At 42.1% G+C, this 22,595-nt stretch overlaps 1 protein-coding gene across 4 annotated transcripts in view; it reads right to left on the reverse strand.

Annotated features, from left to right (window-relative positions):
- LOC139583993 (janus kinase and microtubule-interacting protein 2-like) overlaps positions 1-22,595 on the reverse strand; it is a 39,410-nt gene that overhangs the window by 7,375 nt on the left and 9,440 nt on the right. For 2 of the 4 annotated variants that reach the window (XM_071415508.1, XM_071415528.1), the window contains exons 2-19: positions 16,257-16,501; positions 15,197-15,694; positions 12,437-12,646; positions 10,482-10,580; positions 10,061-10,207; positions 9,515-9,661; positions 9,069-9,125; positions 8,807-8,929; positions 8,245-8,373; positions 7,909-7,992; positions 5,837-5,899; positions 5,491-5,589; positions 3,381-3,482; positions 3,212-3,265; positions 3,018-3,083; positions 2,831-2,899; positions 2,436-2,513; positions 1,840-2,043 (exon numbers count right to left, since the gene is read on the reverse strand). In XM_071415508.1, coding sequence (XP_071271609.1) covers positions 1,840-2,043; positions 2,436-2,513; positions 2,831-2,899; positions 3,018-3,083; positions 3,212-3,265; positions 3,381-3,482; positions 5,491-5,589; positions 5,837-5,899; positions 7,909-7,992; positions 8,245-8,373; positions 8,807-8,929; positions 9,069-9,125; positions 9,515-9,661; positions 10,061-10,207; positions 10,482-10,580; positions 12,437-12,646; positions 15,197-15,694; positions 16,257-16,385 — 2,358 coding nt within the window. In that variant the 5' untranslated portion in view covers positions 16,386-16,501. Of the gene's footprint in view, positions 1-1,839; positions 2,044-2,435; positions 2,514-2,830; positions 2,900-3,017; positions 3,084-3,211; positions 3,266-3,380; positions 3,483-5,490; positions 5,590-5,836; positions 5,900-7,908; positions 7,993-8,244; positions 8,374-8,806; positions 8,930-9,068; positions 9,126-9,514; positions 9,662-10,060; positions 10,208-10,481; positions 10,581-12,400; positions 12,647-15,196; positions 15,695-16,256; positions 16,502-22,595 lie in introns of all 4 variants that reach the window. The other 2 variants (XM_071415499.1, XM_071415518.1) reach the window with 1 other exon arrangement.

The following is a 22,595-nucleotide window of genomic DNA, read 5'->3' on the forward strand; positions in this document are numbered from 1 at the left end:
ACAGCACACATACATCTCGCCGACTTCTACCCGATGTATACAAAATACATACAATCGGGCCGATGTAGTATGGAGAGCGTTAGCACATTGGCAAGATGTCGCCGGGACGTCGACATTAGATCGCCCTTCAGCCGTAATTTGGACGATGCATGTCAAAGCTGCTAAATTACACTGCCAATAATAAAACACAATATGATAGCAACTTACTTGAGCGCACACATTTCTGTACTTTTCCATATTTTTCCCCTGTGGGAGTTGCAAGCACCTCACTCTACCAAGCTACATGGGACTACTAGTGATTTTGTTTGTGGGTAAAAATGAAGAGAGACGAGTCAAGTTAATGTGAAGTTTCATAGGCTATTGCTATACCATCAAATTCTTAAAAGCACTCCAGCACAGAGAAGAGAGCCTTGAGTAATTAAACAATAAATAAACCGCAACATGTCAGGTAAAACAATTGAAATCAGGAATGAATTCAGCTGTTTTTAATCTTGGCTGTACTAAAGACTTTAAAACCTTTTTCGTTAGAACAGACTATATAGGATGGATTATAATTTGTTTGTAAATTATTATTGTATGTGTTGTGTTCACACTGTTCGAAATGGTCAGAAAACCGATTAATCACACATACTGTAATAAGAGCTTGCTCCCCCTACCCTCCTTCTTGATCTCCTTCTTCATGTCATTATCATTAGTAGGCAAACATCCACTAATACATTTCAAGTCCCTAAAAATAGAAATCAACTTGGCAAGAGTCTATTATCCTTCTAATAGCCCATCATGGGTGGACTCATTAACTCTGTCTTTAATGCTTTTTTCCCCCGAGTTGCATCACTCATGGACAGAAGCTTCTGAGACACAGTATTCAGAGTTGCAAAGAAAAAGCCATATCTCAGACTGGCCAATAAAAATAAAAGACTAAGATGGGCAAAAGAACACAGATATGGACAGAGGCCAGCATCCCTGAGTCACCTCTTCACTGCTGACGTTGAGACTGGGGTTTTGCGGGTACTATTTAATGAAGCTGCCAGTTGAGGACTTGTGAGACGTCTGTTTCTCAAACTAGACATGTACTTGTCCTCTTGCTCAGTTGTGCACCGGGGCCTCCCACTCCTCTTTCTATTCTGGTTAGAGACAGTTTGCGCTGTTCTGTGAAGGGAGTAGTACACAGCATTGTACGAGATCTTCAGTTTCTTGGCAATTTCTCGCATGGAATAGCCTTCATTTCTCAGAACAAGAATAGACTGATGAGTTTCAGAAGAAAGTTCTTTATTTCTGGCCATTTTGAGCCTGTAATCGAACCCACAAATGCTGATGCTCCAAATACTCAACTAGTCTAAAGAAGGCCAGTTTTACTGCTTCTTTAATCAGTACAACAGTTTTCAGCTGTGCTAATATAATTGCAAAGGGGTTTTCTAATAATCAATTAGCCTTTAAAATGATAAACTTGGATTAGCTAACACAACGTGCCATTGGAATCACAGGAGTGATGGTTGCTGATAATGGGCCTCTGTAAGCCTATGTAGATATTCCATTAAAAATCATAATTTTCCAGCTACAATAGTCATTTACAACATTAACAATGTCTACACTGTATTTCTGATCAATTTGATGTTATTTTAATGGACAAATAAAAGTGCTTTTCTTTCAAAAACAAGGACATTTCTAAGCGACCCCAAACTTTTGAACGGTAGTGTAGCTCTCCAGTAGGTACAACAAAACATTCACGGGCCATTTTCTCAAAAATGGGGTTTTATCCAACGTAGGAACACATCATTTCAAATGTTGCTACATAGGAACGGACCCAGGTGGTGGCTCACATATGATTGTATATTGTACCTGATGGGCCTGGTGGAGCAGCTCCATCCTCTCAGCCAAGACCTGACAGTCGAACTCTCTGCTCTTCCTCAGCATCTGCCTGCGTAACTTCTCCACGGACGTACGAAGCTCATCCTTCTGCATGTCACTGAGAGGCTCGCCGTATCCGATCACCTTATCCTGCTGCAGTGCGTTGTACAGAGTAGCCTCCAGCTCCTGGATTTGCTGCGGGGCGAGGTCAAGGGCGGGAGTTAGCTACAGTGACGATAATGATACGTGTAGATATTCATCATTTATAGTAAGTCGGTACTGGCTAGGGGAGAGGTGTATGGATTGCATGCGCGAATGCACAAACGCATGCACGCACAACGCACGCACACACACACACACACACACACACACGCACACACACACACACACACACACACACACACACACACACACACACACACACACACACACACACACACACACACACACAAACACACATTTATGTTACACTCACAGTATGTTCAAACCGCATATTAAATGTAATACATTTGAGGCCAATAAAAAAGTAAGCCTGTATTTAAAGGTAGGTGGCTGAATGAGTAGGAATGCAGCTGGAGGGCACTCACCACGTAGGCCTGATCCAGGGCTGACTTCCTGTAATCCAGCTCCTCCTCCAAATAGCCTTTCTGCTTGCAGAACATCTCCTGTGGAGGACAGTTCTCTCTGGTCAGTGCTCTGATCGCAATACTGTGGCTGAAGAACTCCGTACCAACCTCACCAGTCAATAACATCACGCAACGGTTAGTGATAGGTAATGTTGTCTACACGCCTTCGAATTCGGAAGTATTTTTTGTACTTATGTACAACTCAGAAATTACAGTTCTTTGAGCATCTCTTCCATCGTATTGTGCACAGAAATCTGGCACTTTCATTTCAAGGAACCGAGTAAACACTTCTCAAGTCAAGCCGAGTCCGTGTGAAGTGACTGTGAGTGAGTGATGTGAACGGAGAAGGGACTCACCATCTCTAGCTCCAGATCCATCATCTTCTGATGCAGCGCTGCCTCTGTGCCCTCGATCTGTTGTATCCACTAGGGGGAGACAAAGACAACAAAACGCAGATAAGAAACAATGCCATTTAAATGGCTATTCTAATTGCTTACAAGTTACTCTGAACTAAGCATCAATATTTGAATTGTATTTGCATACCTTTTCAGCAAGAGAGAGGACAGTGCTCGCTTGAATAATGGCCACTTGCTCCTCATTTCGCAAGTTCTAAAAAATTAATAAAATAAAAGGTTAAACAAGCCTGATTTTCAAGTCTTCACGCAAAGGAGGAGTGCATTTTTATTTGCAAAAACATCAGTAATAACATGTTATAGAGCCCTTCCAAGCAAGCTTACCCCGTTATCACCCAGAATGTCTAGCAGCTTGATCAGGTCAGGTATACAGACATCCTGGGGAAGGATCAAAATAAACCATCAGCATCCTATTTCACCTAAGATTGCTTTGCAGAAAGACAAAATATAATGTCTTGTAATACTAATGAGACATTGCTGAGACGGGTTATACCTTCACTCCTTCCTTCATGCAGTAGATCTGCAGGGCGCTGACACCCTCGGAGAACGGATGCATGCGGAGATGATTAAACGGAGGGGATTTCCGCTCACGCTCCTACAGGAGGAACAAGTCATTTACTGAATCATTTAACAGCATTGGTTAAATTGATTGAATGGTTGGACAAAGAAGACAGCGGAGGGAGTCAGTGGAGGGACATTTCCTGCTGTTTTGTTCTCTATCCAGTAGATGGAAGCACTGTTCTTTTGGGGGCTTATTGCAGTATCTGCACTGCAGCACAGAATGCACAAAGCCCTGTTCCGAGCCTGTCTGAGCCTGGCCATTGGGGGAAGGGGAGGAATACAGGTCCCAGAGACAAGACGGATATTAGTGCTGAGCGATTAGTACTTTTTGAGGCCGGTTCGGTTTCAGTTCGATTATTTTAAAAACAATCACGGATTTCGATTTTGATCATTTTGGGGGGGACATTAAATGCACTATGCATTATTTGGGTTGAATGCTGTAACAACGTAGAATGAAACAATTACTAAAAGTCCCATGATGGTAGTGACTGCCCATTACTGATTATCACTTATTTACCATTTATTCAAATTGCATATATTACATTTGTTTTAGGCCTATTTGACAACTTGAATATTTAATTCCATCATCTCATCTCCAAAGAGCTGCTGCCTATGCTGTCTGACAAAATTACTATTAGAACTATTTTAGTAGTTCTTCAAATTAAATAAGGCATACTTGATTGACTGCTGAATACCAACTATCAATCGTAGATCATGTATTTTCAGATAAAGATACCTCACAAAGCAACTGCTCTCCATCCCTCTTAATCGCACGTTCTTCTGTCTGTTCTCTCCGTCTCAGACAGGACAAGGAGTCCTTGATTATGGTTGATTATGGTCAATGTAATTAATTACCACGTTTTCTGTGCTAAACCATGTAGAATATTGGCCTGTTGAAAACTACAACTCCCTACTACATCGCACAGTTCGGACTTGATCTGATTTTAGAGAAACTGAGCGTTGCGCTCACAAAAATAACCCGAACAAAATTAGTTGTCATTTAGTTGTTTAAAACCCGAAAATAACCAACATTTTGGTTAATCGCTCAGCATTACTGATATAATGTTTGGAATGTATCTAAATATTTGTGTACACACAAAACAATGCAAATGAATTACTTAAAAATCATACAATGTGATTTTCTGGATTTTTGTTTTAGATTCCGTCTCTCACAGTTGAAGTGTACCTATGATAAAAATTACAGACCTCTACATGCTTTGTAAGTAGGAAAACCTGCAAAATCGGCAGTGTATCAAATACTTGTTCTCCCCACTGTACGTGTCACACTTGTGTTCAGAGTCCTTGTATTTTTTCTAAATTAGTACCTTATAAACTGCACATGAACCATGAATCAATAGTGCACGCAAATTAATCGCATAGATATTGTATTGAAATCAATGGAACTTGGACAATAATGACATGTACCTTTTGTGCTCTTCTAAAAGACAAACCACAACGAACTTGTGTAAATTACATTTACTTGTCGATCGATGAGAACCTATGGCAGCCATGTATCAACTAATCTGTTTACGGTAGATGGCCAATACGAAAAGGAAATGCAACACTTTTTTCATTGGATCATTTCAACAAATCATCACCTCACAGGTAGTTCTACATAGTGACAGAGGTTGGCTTTCATTTGAGTGACAGCTTTACTGTCAAATCCGTGTATTTGTTTGTGGTCAGTGATTTTTATACAGAGATTGCTCCGAATTATTTATGCCATTTGAGTTTTCTAAGTCATGCGACAGACAGGCGTGTTTGATAAAACCAACAGTACCAAACCAAAGATATTGTAGCATCAATGTAGCATCATCTTGATGACTATAAACTGTTATATTAACATCACTAATCTGAGGTAAAAAGGATGTATAATTCCACTAAATGTTATGTTTTGAAAATGCAAGCTTGTGTAAGGTAGTAACACAAATTGTCCACGTTAGGTAAATTAGCAATAAAAAAAACTAGAGCTTAAAAACTAAAACTAAAGACTAGAGCTTCCATAGTGTCTGTGCAGCAGCCTGAACGTCCGACGTCCTCACCTCTAGTTCCAGTATTCTGAATTCCAGGAGCTCATTCTGGTCCTTGGAGTCTTGCAGCTCCTGTTGCTGTCGACTACATTTTCCATCCAACTTCTCCACCTGCAGAAGACCAGAGGGATAGCATGAAGGTCAGAGCCTGCCAGTAGCATGGACTTCCATACCCTACACAATATCAAGTGGTGCATGGTGAATGTTCAGATCCAAAATGACTACCGTGTATCACCCTTCTTGCTAGCGGACATTGGTGGAGGACAAAGCGAGTTGACTTTAAAATACAAAAGTAAATAATGATGCATAGTGTAATGCAATATTGCTATCATATCAATGATGTCACAGCAGGACAGACCTTATCCAGCAGCTCCTGATTCCTCCTGAAGAACAGCTGTTTCTCCTCTACCCACTTGGAGTCCTGCGAGAGGAGAACCAGGTTTCAATGAGGGATGAGTACATCTTGCAGATGTACTTAACTTGATCACTCTGTTGTCGAAAATATAATTTTTTCTGCGCCGCAGGAAATGTAAACCTGTAGTGTTTTCGAGTTTTAAAAAGTCTTGTAATTCCCACTTTAACATTTCTGACTTGATTCGCCCTCAGGAAAATCGTATCAACAACCAAAAAAATGCCATATAATTATAACACACAGAATAATTCAAAAGTCCTGTTGCTGCTGTGAGAAACTGGTCAAATTAAGAGAGTACATCTATACTTGCAGCCATAGAATTAGAATGAGTGTACCAATGAGTTTGCCATGGTCAGAGGTTCTATGCCCAGTCTACTCATTCTATTTCTATGGTTACAGCATACTGAAGTGTTATACAAAATCGAACATATCCCGCAGATAGATATCATAGCTATCCCATCATGGATAGCATTTACGTTTGTTAACTGACCCACACTGTATGAAATCCTAGCGTCAATCACAACCCAAACTCAAAATTGTTCTTCACTGTTGTGCGGCAACAGAATCAAAACCATTCATTGACTTTTCCTCTCAGTCCCCAAGACTAATCACTATTGACAGTCCAACTCTGGAGTTTTCACATTTTCACAGCCCCGTTACATTTGGTACTCCTAGTATGTAAATAATTGCATAATAACTATGGTCACATACAGTACAGTACAAGCCATCCATGTGCAGTAATTCAGAGACTGGGACATTGTGTATCGCCTTCCTCTATGTCATAGGATGTGTCCCAAATGGCACCCCATAGTGTACTACTTTTGACCAGACATAGCCCTATGGACCCTGGTCAAAAGAAGTACAGGAGGGGTGCGTCACTTGAGTGGGTTGAGTCACAGACGTGAACTTCCTGTCTTCCGTGCGGTGGAGGAGAACTTTGTGGGCTATACTCAGCTTTGTCTCAGGGTGGTAAGAGCCTATGCTCTGTCCGCATACCCACAAGTACCATATCTTCGCCCTGTTACCATTTTCAATTCCTACCATTTTCAATTGGTTGTTATCCCTCTAGTGGTGTGCAGGCTGTGCTTTGGCAAAGTGGGTGGGGTTATATCCTGCCTGGTTGGCCCTGTCCGGGGGTATCGTTGGATGGGGCCACAGTGTCCCCCGACCCACCCGTATCTCAGTCTCCAGTATCTATGCTGCAATAGTCTATGTGCCGGGGGCTAGGGTCAGTCTGTTATATTTGGTGTAATTCTCCTGTCTTATCTGGTGTCCTGTGTGAGTTTAAGTATGCTCCCTCTAATTCTCTAATTCTCTCTCTCTCCCTCTCTCCCTCCCCTCCCAGAGGACCTGAGCCCTAGGATCATGCCTCAGGACTACCTGGCCTGATGACTACTGGCTGTCCCCAGTCCACCTGGTCGTGCTACTGCTCCAGTTTGAACTGTTCTGCCTGTGGCTAGGGAACCCTGACCTGTTCACCGGACGTGCTACCTTGTCCCGGACCTGCTGTTTTCGACTCTCTCTCTCTACTGCACCTTCTGTCTCGACCTCTGAATGCTCGGCTATGAAAAGCCAACTGACATTTACTCCTGAGGTACTGACCTGTTGCACCCTCTACAACCACTGATTATTATTTGACCCTGCTGGTCATCTATGAGCGTTTGAACATCTTGAAGAACAATCTGGCCTTAAATGGCCATGTACTCTTATAATCTCCACCCGGCACAGCCAGAAGAGGACTGGCCACCCCTCAGAGCCTGGTTCCTCTCTAGGTTAATTCCTAGGTTCCTGCCTTTCTAGGGGGTTTTTCCTAGCCCCCGTGCTTCTACATCTGCATGACTTGCTGTTTGGGGTTTTAGGCTGGGTTTCTGTATAGCACTTTGTGACATCTGCTGATGTAAAATGGGCTTTATAAATACATTTGATTGATTGATTGTACCGTATATAATATGAAATAAGGGTGCCATTTGGAATGCAGCCCATGTCTTAGTGTTGGTCTGTGGGATAATGTCCTTTACCTGTCCTTTGTGGGCGAGCTCCTTCTCCAGGTCTTCTATCTTGGCCTTGTACCTGAGAACGTCTGCATGGAGCTGCTCCTGAGCCTGTGACCCACAACATATCCCCATTAACATCAACCACTTGATACAGCCGTATGTGACGGATGCTGCTGTTATAGAACACATGGGCAGTGATAGTTGTAGTGGAGTATATAGTCTGTATGCAGTCTTATACACAATTTTACTGAATACAGAAACACATCTGGCACGACTGCATCCCTATTGCCCCAGATAATGCAAAAATACAATCTTATGCGGGTGACATGTAACTGAAAACGAATGGCAGGTCGACTGTACCTTAGCTTCCATCTCAGCGTCTAGAAGGCCCCCTTGATGTTCCTGTAGCAGGGCGTATGCCCTCTGTAAGGCCTGGTATTCTCTGGTCAGCTGCCTGAAGCGCAGCTCCGACTCCTCGTTAGCCAGTCCCTGTGTTGATGGACGGACCCCGGGGTTAGAGAGAAGACATTGGGAACAGGGGAGCGTGAGGGGAAAGCCAGGATGAGAAATGATAGATAGAGAGAGTAGAAACACATTGGTTCAGAAAGACAGAAGGGAAAGTGCATGACGTGGCAGGTAGCCTAGTGGTTAAGACCGTTGGGCCACTAACCGAAAGGTCGCTGTTTTGAATCCCCGAGTCGACTAGGTGAAAAATCTGTCAATGTGCCTTTGAGCAAGGCACTTAAACCTAATTGCTCCTGTAAGTTGCGCTGGATAAGAGCGTCTGCTAAACTACTAAATATTGCATGGATGCTGATTTGCTACGGGTGCTTATGCAAAGGTTATTGATCACTTATCGTAAATAAAGTTCCCTCCCCACCCAGGGTCTGTGTCTATTTCCTGTGACGTGAACAGGTCTCACCTCATCCAGGTCTTCATCGGGAGTGGCTGGGGTGCGGTCCATGCGAAACGAAGCCACAGAGGACGTCTCCGAGTCCATGGATTCCTCATCGTATCCGAAGAAGGTGTCCACTACAATGTGCCTCTGTGTAGGGAGAGATCATAGGATTGTTTGGAAATGAAGAGATTTCCCGAGGCAGATGACTGTATTGTGGTATTGATCTTGTTTACTTGGTTCTCCTATAAAGAGAAACACATTCACGTGCAAGCGTGGCTTCCTCTACCTTTATCTGCCTGTTGCTTCGTTTATGCCTCTTCTTCCGCAGGAGCTTTTCCCTATCCTGAAAGACACCGAGTATATCAGAACTACCAACAAACAAACATACAACTTTAGCAACCATGGATATGTTTCGTTTGATCATTTGTATTCGGGCAAAGAACAAAATACTGCGTGTGCACCAGTTCTCTTAATGCTTCATTTAGATAGTAAAGCAATTGTCTCTTGTGACAGACTGCTAATGTACAGTAAATGTTATCTGGCCAGTACAGACAACATTTGGTTCTGGGTACCACCGAGATTAGTAAATCAACACCTTTGATCGTTTTAGAAGTGAAAGCCTATTTGACAAAACGTATTCGCACGATTTTTACTTTGAAAAAAAAAATGTGAACATCCCCAAAATAAACCTATTGTTGGTGGTGAAGTCATATTTCGAAAAGGACAACTCACTCTTGTCAGCTCGTCGATGATGCTCTGCTGCTCCAGTACCTGCAGCTTAAGGAACTCAATCTCCTGGTCGTCATGTGCCTGGTCCAGATCATTCAGAGACTTACAGTTGGATTTCTTCAGCGGTGGGTGGGAGCTGATCTTCTCCTTCTACACACACATGCAGAGTGGAACCAGTTGTACGGGAGTTAGAACCTTCTCCATCTCTCAGCATGTGCTCATCATGAATAATGAATACGTGTGGTGGTTAGGGTACCGAGGCCCAAGCCACAATATAATGCACTTCTAAATCTACAAGACTAATGCAGACTTTAATGCTTTGGTTCCATTTACTTTACTATGACAAGGACTGTAATCATAGCCAATGTGTTGCAGACAGTCTTCGTAAACACTGAGCTATTGAGGCATGCTATGCCTGTACTAAACTATTGGAGCCCTGGTTGAGTTGAGATCTGTGTGATGATGACACTCGACATATAAATAGAGTTACTAGAGTGGGAATTCCCCATTTAAGTCAAGGGTCTGTAATTCTATGTCCTTGCCACTCACCATCTCCAGGTTCTCTTTGGCCAGGCCTTTGAGTTTCTCTTCCATGCGCTGCAGGGTCTGGCTGAGGTCATCGTTCCTCTTGTTCAGCATCTTGTTCTTTTCCAGCATGGGCTTGCACTGCTTCTCCGACTCCCGCACACGCTTTAGCTGAGAGAGAGAGAGAGAGAGAGAGAGAGAGGTGGCAATGATGATAGAATAGAAGGGGAGGGAAGGGAAGAGAGAAGGAGGCATAAAGAGTTCAGCTCGGTCCAGTGTGTCAACTTGGCAGGGGACTCCATACTGTAATTGTAACTCCTTTGCAAGATAAATTCATTACGTGTTTAAGGAATCCAGATTAAGACGGATTGTTATTGTTCAGTGACAGGGGATTAAGATGTGATTCTCTGCCAGGCATGGAGAGTTCAGAGTGACCAGGTCATACCAGTTCATTCCTCTCATCCACTAGCAGTGAGTTGCGGTCCTCCAGCTTGCGGATGGTGGAGTTGAGGTCAGCCATGCGCCTTTGGTTCCTGCGCATGTCCTAGGTTGTTCAAACCGAACACACTGTTAGCTCACTGGTATCTTGCAACACACTACATTCACTCTTGGATGCAGTTTTCGACACAGCGACAACAGTACAAAGTTATATTATGTTCTATAATATAATCAATTATTTCAATTACATGTATTATACATTGAATAATAAGATGTTTGGGGCATTTCTTTTTTCAGGAAAATGTAGTTTGATCATTTTATACGTTTCTGGGACATTTATTTTTGGAGTTCACTTATTGGGTAATTCTTTGTATTCATCAGTCACATCTCTCTAGAAATATTGGCCAAAAACAGTTGTTTTCTGTCATGTAGTGATTTTCGAGCAGACCACTAACCCAGAATGTGAGACTGCATTGAAACCTCACAGACTTATTGACTGACCAGCAGTCTTCAGAAACAATGCTCTTCAGAGCCCTTCCTTCAGTTCTTTGTTCAGTACCAGACAGAAGCTTGTCTTATTCTAGCAGGTAGGCCTCTGAATACTCGTTTGTTGTGGTTTTCATTTGACAAAATATCTACTACTACTACTGTTTTGGTCATGTTTTATTGCTCTCATACAAAGTAATTCCTTGAGCACTACACATGTAGCATAAAAAGTGATATTTGCAGATTAAGAAATTAAGGGATGCATTTGCCCTACATTTAGAATTCTGTTGGTGGGGCACTATGGAGTAGACGTCTTCACGGGTCCACATTTTTTTTAAGCTACTTTATTAACCAGAGCTGATAAAGCGGGAGAGGAGGGAGAGAGAGGTCCCGCTCTAGCATGCGGGGGAAGGGCCGTACTGTGAGTGAGGGGAGGGGAGGGATGAGAGAGGAAGAGATGAGAGACAGCAACCAACTAAGCCGACTCGCACTATAGTAAACTAGTAGTTGCCATAAATAGGTTATTTACCATGATATATGATTACGTAATATCTGTCTTGACTGTATCAACCCAGGAGAAGCTAGTTAAGCTAGCTAATGTTAGCTAGCTAGGCTAACTGAGGCTGCAGTGCATGCACTTTCTCATCATACAATTACAAATAACAACAACTCCATTCAGAATACTAAGTAGCAGCCTACCTGTTGGCTCTTGGTCATTGTAGCCTATCTTTCTCCTTTAACTTTTAATTCCGTAATTTTACCTTATGATTGGCCAACATCAACAACAACAACAAGCTACAGTACATGCACCACGCTCCACTCTTGTGAAAAGCAAGAGCGGCAGCATAAATTATAAAAAGTCTCTCTCTCTCTCTCTCTCTCTACTGCAGCAGTAGCGTTCGGATCTGTACGGCCTTTCAGACAAGTGAAAATAACACATACCCGAGCCCCGTGACAGTCATATCAGATCCGACCCAGACCCGTGACATTATTTAGACTTCTAGATCCGCGGATCGGGTTTCGGGTATTAGGGTACAGGTGGATCTGTGAAGACTTCTACTACGGAGTGCGGCTTTTGGTATTCAAATTGTGGTATTGTATGAGTGATACAACTTTCATATAGAGAACGGCCATGTTCTGTGTGAAACGACGCTGTGTGAAAGCAGTTTGAGCATTGTCCTGCAATGTGCAAAGACCATGTTGCTCTGTATGGATGAGGTGATCGGCGTGATTCGAATTGCAGGCTAATTTAATCCTGTCCTTAAAAGTATATTTCTGACCACTTATTCATGTCATTCTTCTCAAGCTTTTTCCGCATAAGCTGCGTAAACTAGTATAGGCCTACAGTATTTTATCGCTCATTATCGGTTAATTGTCCCATTCATTTCCATTTTCTTTTGAATTGGCTTCATTATTACATTTCTAGAATCTGTTTTGTACCATTTCCAAGTTCCCCTCTGCCTTTCTATGTCGTACCGGGCTGCCACAGTGCTCCGCCCCGTCCCCAGCCCGCCCGGGGATCTCTCTCTTGGGGCTGCCCAGGTTACACTCTGCCTCCTTGACCAGGAACAGCTGGTCATCCAGGGCATCCTTTTGCATCTGCATCTTCTGCAGCAAGCCAATGGCATTCTCCAGCTCCTTCTCCAGAGAGAAGATGGTGCGCTCTTTGGATTTGATCTCATCCACCTGAAGGAGGGCATAGCAAACAGGAAACTCCGAGAGTGGTTAATGAGACACAGAGAGATGGACAGGAAGGATGGATGGACAGACTGACTGTCTCAATGATTGAGACAGACAGACAGGCATGTGCACAGTTCCATTCAAAAGAGCAGGGGTGAAAGTAGACCTAATTTATTCATGGTGCGGGACAACCTATGTGTTCACGCGCTTGCGGCTGACCGGAGGTGATGATTAATTATGGTGTACTAACCGACAGTTTTCTTGTCATCTTTGTTATAATTATTGTGATATGCTCATGTTTTACCGGTACGCTGTACCAGCACAATTCTTTGTCAGGTACGCCATACCAGACCGTATTGGCTTACTTTGACCCCTGCAAAAGAGTATGATGTGAAAGAATGATGTATCATATCGTGTAACATATGTCATTTGATGATGACCATCACAATTAGCAAGAAAAATCAACCCTGACCATCAACCCTGAGTCACTTACAGGAAGTTTTTAAACCACTTATCCCCAAAACTACTCAAAGTTTTCACCATCATTGTAAAGCCCTGGTTATTTTGTTGCTTTGACAAAGTAATTTCTGAAGATCATTATATATTTAATGTGATTAGTGATTAATTTACACTACCGTTCAAAAGTTTGGGGTCACTTAGCAATGGCCTTGTTTTTTAAAGAAAAGCACATGTTTTGTCCATTAAAATAACATCAAATTGATCAGAAATACAGTGCAGACATTGTTAATGTTGTAAATGACTATTGTAGCTGGAAACGACTGATTTTTAATGGAATATCTACGTACAGCGTACAGAGGCCCATTATCAGCAACCATCAATCCTGTGTAATGGCACGTTGTGTTAGCTAATCCAAGTTTATCACTTTAAAAGGCTAATTGGTCATTAGAAAACCCTTTTGCAATTATGTTAGCACAGCTGAAAACTGTTGTCCTGATTAAAGAAGCAATAAAACTGGCCTTCTTGAGACTAGTTGAGTGTCTGGAGCATCAGCATTTGTGGGTTCGATTACAGGCTCAAAGTGGCCAGAAACAAAGACTTTCTTCTGAAACTCGTCAGTCTATTCTTGTTCTGAGAAATTAAGGCTATCCCATGCGAGAAATTGCCAAGAAACTGAAGATCTCGTACAATGCTGTGTACTACTCCCTTCACAGAACAACGCAAACTGGCTCTAACCAGAATAGAAAGACGAGTGGGAGGCCCGGTTGAACAACTGAGCAAGAGGACAAGTACATTAGAGTGTCTAGTTTGAGAAACAGATGCCTCACATGTCCTCAACTGGCAGCTTCATTAAATAATACCCACAAAATGCCAGTCTCAACGTCAACAGTGAAGAGGCGACTCCAGGATGCTGGCCTACTAGGCAGAGTTCGTTCCTCTGTCCAGTGTCTGTGTTCTTTTGCCCATCTTAATAATTTATTTTTTGTGGCCAGTCTGAGATATGGCTTTTTATTTGCAACTCTGCCTGCAAAATGGTTTTCTAATGATCAACTAGCCTTTTAAAATGATAAACTTGGATTAGCTAACACAACGTGCCATTGGAACACATAAGTGATGGTTGCTGATAATGGGCCTCTGTACGCCTATGTAGATATTCCATTAAAAATCTGCCGTTTCTAGCTACAATAGTAATTTACAACATTAACAATGACTACACTGTATTTCTGATCAATTTGATGTCATTTTAATGGACAAAAAAATGTTGCTTTTCTTTTCAAAAACAAAGGCATTTCTAAGTGACCCCAAACTTTTGAACGGTAGTGTACATCTGTCCCTCATTTTAAGGTCCATCCCTGTTACATGAACTTAACTCTCAATTTAAAATGGTGAAACTATTCCTTTTAAAAATTATTTTGAAATAAGAAACATTAAACATATAATAGTCAAATCATAAAGTAAAAGCAGATGAGCTGGTTCCACTCTTTTTGGCAATTCGATGGTGTTTTATGGTGGAAAACTGAGCGGGTCGAGCATAACACGTCAACCTTGTTACCCATAGATATGTTTTAACAATTTCATTTTTGGGGGTGAAGCTTGCATTCAATTGCCATTCCCTGTTGCACACAAGAAGCTTCCATTCCCCCTGTAACACGGGGATGTATGGCTGATTTAAGAAGAAATGATCAACCCTGTAACTTTATTTGGCACTTAATAAGCACTTAGTATAAACCATTTTTTATTTAACCTCTTGAGATGGGAAAACTTGTTTTTGATGAAGTTGAACATGTGCTCTTCATGATAGAATATAACAATTTGGCACCAAATTGGTGGAACGACCCCCAATGTTCTGCAGACTTGCATAATTGGTATGACGTAAACCATGGAGACATCACTCCATCACAAAAGACCTACTCTACTAAACTACTCTACATGCTGCTCAGAACTTCTCTGACAGATCATTTTCCTGGGCCAACTATCTGTATGGAGCAATGAGATGTATAGACCAGCTACGGCTACGTCTGGTATTCAGCAAGACGTATCCACAATCAGACCCTCTGCTCTACCCTCTACCCATCCTCCAGCCAAGACAGTTTTTACCAGTCTGCGGATGTCCTTCTCGCTGTCCCACTTGATCTTGGAGATGTGTTCCTGGTGCATCTGATGCTCGGAGCGCAGATCCCCGGCCTTCATCTTATCCGCCTGGATCATGGTGCTGAGTGCCTCGTCCGTCTGCTTTTTGTTCTGCTTGAGCTCCGAGATCTCTTGCAGCAGCTTGACCCTCTCCACGTCGAAAAAGCGCCGTGCCTCCTCCTTGGCCTCTAGAGTCAGCGCCGTGCGCACCTTCTCTCCGCTGCCGTCCCGCATGGCGCTCAGCGCCGCCTTGAGCCGCTGGTTCTCCTGGTCCTTGATCTTGGCGGTGCGGGCCTGCTCCTGCTCGTGCTGGCGGACCAGGTTCTCCCTGAGTGCCTGGAGCTCTTTTTGCTTCTCCTCGTGCCATTTGGCTCGCTGCTCTGTCAGCGTGGCCGTGTGCCGGTGCTGCTCCTGCTCCCGGATCCGCTTGCACTCTTGCACCTTCTCACGCTCCAACTTACTCACCTAGGCCCCGGGAAGAGAGGGAGAGGAGACAAAGAGAACTGAGTTACACCATAAAAGCAGGAATGTTAGAGAGATACTACAGACAGCCTGAGGCCATTCTCTTCATCTAGCACCTATTATGTAGATAAAAAGATGTATTACGGTGTCAAATATAATTAGAAAAAACAGATAATGGCAGATAGGGCACGCAAGACCAAGCGGAGATCGAGATCTACCATTGTAGATCGAGATCTACTACGGTAGATCTCACCTGCTCTTACGTAGAGCAGGTGAATATACAACAACAGCAACAGCCTACATATACTGTGTGCCAACTGTGAAGGGGGTAAACCTCATCCAGACCAGGTCAATGTATAACTCAAAACATCCCTGTACATCTATGTAGAACCTTATAAAATGTTGAAACGTGCTGTATGTCAAAGGTTGTGTGTAGTGACTATACGTAAGACATTCAATGCCACTTGAATGCCACGTGCCACATCATCTGCAGTTGAACCCACTGTTACAGGTGTATTTGAGAAGGGACGATTTACATGCAACGTAGTGTTACAGAATGGCCTACCTTGCATTTCTCTTGATGCAGTTCTATTTGAATGTCAGTCAATTTGGACCTGAGATCTTCGTTAGCTGCCTGTAGGGCAGAGATGAGCGCTTCGGGCTTCTCGCCCTTGGTACGGCCCTTCTTCGCCATTGAGTCAAATACTACAGCTCCTCCAATGCTTTCATAGAGACTTCATAGAAATGAACAGAGGCCCTCCCGAGGTTTCCAGTTCTTCCTCTTCCTCATTATCTTAGTAGACAGTAGAGCTGTGTGTGGGGAGGAATAAAAAAACATTTTTGACAATTGTAATTGAAGGATATGGAGCTCAACTCAACTTAACTGTTTACAAACATTGATTATTCAAGTATAATAGTAAAGCAGTTAATTGCATGGTGCTGGCAATGTACAGTACAGTGTTGGCAGTAGCCACTGGTCAGGAGTGGCTCACTGATTTAGACAGGTCAGGCAGCTGCACAGTGAGTAAACATTGACCAGGTTTCCATCCTCACAGATGACTACAAAAGGACAGTGTCAGCCAGTGGTTTTCTATGCCAAATGTTACAACCCATTAGACTGATGCAGACCAGCGCACAGAATTGAACATCAGCATGTGAAAGAACCAGTAGGCTACATCCACAACGTATTATACATAAGATGAGACGCAACTTGATGCGACGGTCGAAAGGAATTGTATTTAAGAACATAGTTTGTTTGATCCGAACGGTCTAGTTTTATAACGTCTCATGTCGTCGGCTGGAGTTCCCAAGATTCAACATGTCAAATCTTTAGCTATGGATCTTAATTTGATCACTCTTTTGTTGCTGAGAATTTTCCTGCAGAAAATGCAAACTTGTAGTGTATTAGAGGTTTTAAAAGGCTTCTGAAGTTTGTAATTTCCACTTTAAAATAGCAGTGTTGATTTTCCCTTATGTGAATTGTATCAAACCCCCCCCAAAAAAACATTAATTATAATCCACATAATAATTCACATTTCCTGCTGCTACAGGATTATTTTCCTGCCATAGCAAACTGGCTCAAATAAAGATCCTACCCTGTAGATTGCTGATATTTAACTGACAAGTCACAAAGTGTACCCTGTTTCCGGTGCATATATTTCATAACACTCGTTTGCTACAACACCTTGCTACAACAAGTGGCAACTTTGTTTTAAAGTTTCATCACGTCATTGAAAAGAGTCACCGTTACCGTGGAAACGGTCTCAACTGAACATCTCGTCTTCTTGATCTGACTGCCCCGTCTTTAGTCAGCTGTTATATACAACACAACATTCTAAAACTGGCACGTTTTTATCTCACCTCGTCTCATGACAGCTGTTGTATCTGAACTGACTTTAGAGGTGAACATTCTGAAAAGTCACTGTTGAAACGACATTGTTTTTCTAGCTGTACAAATCACGTGGTACTCGTGGCAATTTGATGTGTGGCACTCTGCATGTGTTATACATGTTGTTTGATAAGAAAATGGGTGTTGGTGTTGGGTGTTAGAGTAGAGCGTGGGGGAGAGGAAGGGCAGCTGTATATACACTGGTAGTGATGTATAAAGTAGGGCACAGCATGGTGCTGTGTGCTTGCATAAGGAGATATAACCTAACGTAAAAGAAACACCTGAAACTAGATTCCCTACATACTGGTCTTGAAGAGGAGAGAAAAAAAAAGTTGGGGGAGGTTCTCATCAGACTCTCTTTTTTTAAGGAAAGTGGAGAAACACTCTCTTCATATTTTTGGATGCTATATTGACAGACAGATTAGACACCGTGGGAGAGAGGTAAAGGGAAGTCACATAGAGAAAAGAACACACAGAGATTGAACTCCCGGTCTCCAAGGCGAGTCACGTTTGTGCGTTGAGCCAGGAGTGTTACCACCGGACCACTGGAGCACATACCAGAAGTCTCTTACGAAGACTGTATAACCCATGCACTATAGTCTCAGCGATTGTACACATAGTGCCATAACCCCCTTGCATAATTTCCTTATAATCAGAGACAGAGGCCTCAAATATTACACTAAGATTTCAGATGAAGATTATAATGTCACGTTTCTTGCTCGTGCACAGTCCACTAGTGCTAGGCTTTTCAATCGCTGGTGAGTGTTGCTCATGGCTTCTGTCCAAAGGACCATGGCTGTTTTGTTGAATTACTGTTGATATTATTTGCAGAGTGTGACAGCAAGAGACAATGTCTCATCCACCATTCAAAATCAAAGCCATATAGGCTATTCTCTGGACTCTTTACGACCTTTCTAACAGCAAATGGGTCCGGTATGGCTCTGTTCTGGAACTTTTGATCCTAAAAGAAAAAGGAATGACATGGCTAGGATAAATGTGGTTTCATGCCACATCAGAATGTCAAAAGGCGTAACGCAACCTAATAACGTGACAGAAAGTCATCCTAGTTGTTGTCTGAAAACATTATGGAATCCTAACTTCTAAATACAACGTATTAAACATTGTTCATTGTGGGCTAATCAGCAATTACAAGCATGGATGCATGCGAGACAGATTCAAGGCACTAGCTTTGTTCAAAGCACTTCTGGGCAAGGGCAGGAAAGCGTACATGAGTAGGCCTACTACTCACAGAGAGTATAGTAAAATCAGTTGAAAATAATCACAGAGAATTAGGTACGTATGAAACGCAAAACTGATGTAAGGGAAGTCAATGTAATGGTATTGAAATGAATGCTGACAGACACTACAACAAGGTCCACTAGTATTGTGGCTGGGTGAACACATACAGATACTTTTTCAGTGAAGGGCTGTCTGGCTTCAATGTCCTCCTTTACACTCTGATGCAAACTCCAGATTTAAAGTGCATTATTAACATTTAGTGTAATTACTGAGTTGAAAATCATTCCTAGGATTTTAGGTAACAATCAATAGCTCAATAATGTAGGGCTGGACGATACTGACAAAATATAAAATCACAATATTTTTCAAATCTTTGACGGTATGACAGTATTTGACGGTATTTTATGATTTTAGAATAAATGTGCTAAATATGATTCATGAGTAGTGCATGACCTTAGGGTGGAAATAAATACATTCTAATTGTTTTTAATGGGGCATTCATTCTTCTGATTGTTCTACACATGTTGCTCATGGATCCCACCATGTCGAACGAGCCAATTATCTGTCGGCATTTATACAATTACCCCCGAAACTTCCTGTTTCCCTCACAGCTGTCGTGATTTTTTCTTATGACTTTTCGCATAAAAACTGTGGTTAGTGACCATGTATTTTCAACGGATTCAATGGCAGCTCTTACTAAAGCCACAGGGTGATTCTGGCACCCGAACTGCCACACAGGTAAGTTTCATTACAAAAAAGTATACGCGCGCACATTCAGCGCCAGCGCTGCCTCACAGGCACTAGTGATGATGACTAGTGACGATTTTTTTCAATGAGGCGGGTCTTTTGGCTCCGTTCACCTAAAAGAGCCATTCACTTGGCTCCCAAACGGCTTTTTGTTCAGTAGAGCATAGAAGAGCCCTCTTTCTGATTTTCTCTACTTTCGCATATATTTTTTAACTGAATGTTATCAATTGTCGTGTTATTTGTTCACTCAGGTTTTCTTTATCTAATATTAGGTTTTGGTTGAACCTATGATAACATTCAGCATCAACAATATTTTTCCTAATTTTGTTGTGATTAAATTTAGATTTTGTGTCACTGGCCTACACACAATACCCAATCATGTCAAAGTGGAATGATGTTTTTAGAAATGTTTACAAATTAATTAAAAATGAAGCACTGAAATGTATTGAGTCTAACTATTCAACCCCTTTTATGGAAGCCTAAATATATTCAGGAGAAAAAAATTGCTTAACAAATAATACGTTTGTGAATTACTTACTCTGTACCTCACACATACAATTATCTGCAAGGTCATTCAGTCGAGCAGTGAATTTCAAACACAGATTCAACCGCAATGTAATGCGGTGCGTACAGGCGGCAGAGAAGTCAGGCGCAGGAGAGTGAAAACTGATTTACACCGGTGTCGTTTAATAAACATAAACCACCGTCAACAGAACAATACATGAAATGGGTCAAACAAAACCCGGTAATACCAGCATACCGTGCATAAGCACTACAAGAAACAATTACCGACAAGGACATGAGGGGGAACAGAGGGTTAAATACACAACATGTTATTGATGGAATTGGAACCAGGTGTGATGGAAGACAAGACAAAACCAATGGAAAATGAAAAGTGGATCGGCGATGGCTAGAAGGTCGGTGACGTCGAACGCCGCCCGAACAAGGAGAGGGACCAACTTTGGCGGAAGTCGTGACACACAAAGACCAGGGAGGTTTCCGCATAGTGGTGGCTGCATCATGTTATAGGTATGCTTGTAATCATTAAGGACTGGGGAGTTTTTCAGGATAAAAAAGAAATGGAATGGAACTAAGCACAGGCAAAATCCGAGAGTAATACCTGGCTCAGTCTGCTTTCCACCAGACACTTGGAGATTACTTCACCGTTTAGCAGGATAATAATCAAAAACACAAGGCCAAATCTACACTGGAGTTGCTTGGACGAGTTACAATTTTACAACTCAAGTGGACGAGTTACAATTTTGACTTAAATCTACTTGAAAATCTATGGCAAGAACTGAAAATGGTTGTCTAGCAAAAATCAACAACCAATTTGACAAAGCTTGAAGAATTTTGAAAAGAATAATGGTCAAATATTGCACAATTCAGGAGTGGAAAACTCTTAGAGACTTACCCAGAAAGCCTCACAGCTGTAATCGCTGCCAAAGATGCTCCTACAAAGTATTGACTCAGGGTGTGAATACTTATGTAAATGAGATATTTCTGTATTTTATATTCACTACATTTGCAAACATTTATAAAAACATGTTTTCACTTTGTCATCATGGGGTCTTTTGTGTAGATGGGTGAGATACAAAAAATGTATAAACATTTTGAGTTCAGGCTGTAACACAACAAAATGTGGAATAAGTCAAGGGGTATGAATACTTTCTGAAGGCACTGTAATTGTATGTGTGGGGTACAGAGATGAGGTAGTCATTCAGAAAAAGTCAAGGGTTATGAATACTTTCCGAAGGCAATGTAAGGTCCCTCAGTGGTGTGGCTGTATAACTTTTGGAGGATTTGAGGGCCTATGCCAAAACTTTTCAACCTCCTGAGGGGGAAGACGTGCTGTCGTGCCTTCTTTACAACTGTTAGCGTGTGAGAGGACCATTTGAAGTAATTCGTGATTTGGACACTGAAGAGCTTGAAGCTCTTGACCAGCTCCAATCGTTTTACACTACACTACACATGAGCGCTAATGCTGTATTAACCCAGTAACTAACCATGCTGGAGGAATGCTGCGGTAGACTACAATCGGTCAGAACCAGGTGGCGGGGTTTAAACGAATATGTAGACTCATAAATCAGATTATTGTCCTATTCCATATTTGGTGATGGGACATAATCCCAGCTCACGGAAAACAATTATATTATTGGGACACACCCAGTATGTGTGTCCCACATGCTGGGTTTACGAAGCATGTGACAAATTATTTGATAGACTATTGGCATCAGTTCCCTTCCTGACATGTGACACAGAGGATGTGTGAGCATTAGGCTTGGGCGGTATCCAGATTTTCATATTGTCATACCGTCCTTCTCCCATCCCGGGATTTACAGTATTACCGGCATAGCACACAAGGGGATGCTAAAACGCAAGAAAAGCCAATTGGGCATCTATTAACAGAATGCTAACAAAAGTAGCACAAACTAATAGCAAAATCATATGGACACCTTTAGCTAAATGCTAACAAATGAAAAGTAACAAACTAATTGCAAAGACAGGCAAATCCAGCTCCTAAAGTTATACAAGTATAGCTAGTAGCTACAGAATGTCATTTTCGGTGAGTGTGGACATTTACAAGCGAAAGTGAACAAGAGAAATTGTGCAACTGATCAAAGCATCCTGCATCCTGCATGCTGATGAATTGTTTTGTATTATTACAATGTATTATTAATAAGGTAGTTAAGTCTCTGACTGGTTTGGTTACAAAAACAGTTACAGTTATTACAGTGTAGTAACTACGTATAAGGGCCACTATATATAACTGCATAGTTTCCTAAGGACCTGAAGTGAGGCGACCATCTCTGCCGGCGTGTTACCAACACCAAGGGTGTTACCATGGGTTACAATGGTGTAACAATCAGAAACAATATAGTGTAACAGTAACATAACAAAACATTAAAAAAGGAAGGGCAAAAAAAAGAGAAAAAAATACAGTTTCCAAAACGTTCTGCTCAGATACACACCTCACATTTCACCAATAAGCTTACATATCGGCATGCCCTTACTCCCTTTACACCGAGT

This window comes from Salvelinus alpinus, chromosome 1, assembly GCF_045679555.1.
Source record: "Salvelinus alpinus chromosome 1, SLU_Salpinus.1, whole genome shotgun sequence".
Classification (NCBI taxonomy): Eukaryota; Metazoa; Chordata; class Actinopteri; order Salmoniformes; family Salmonidae; genus Salvelinus; species Salvelinus alpinus.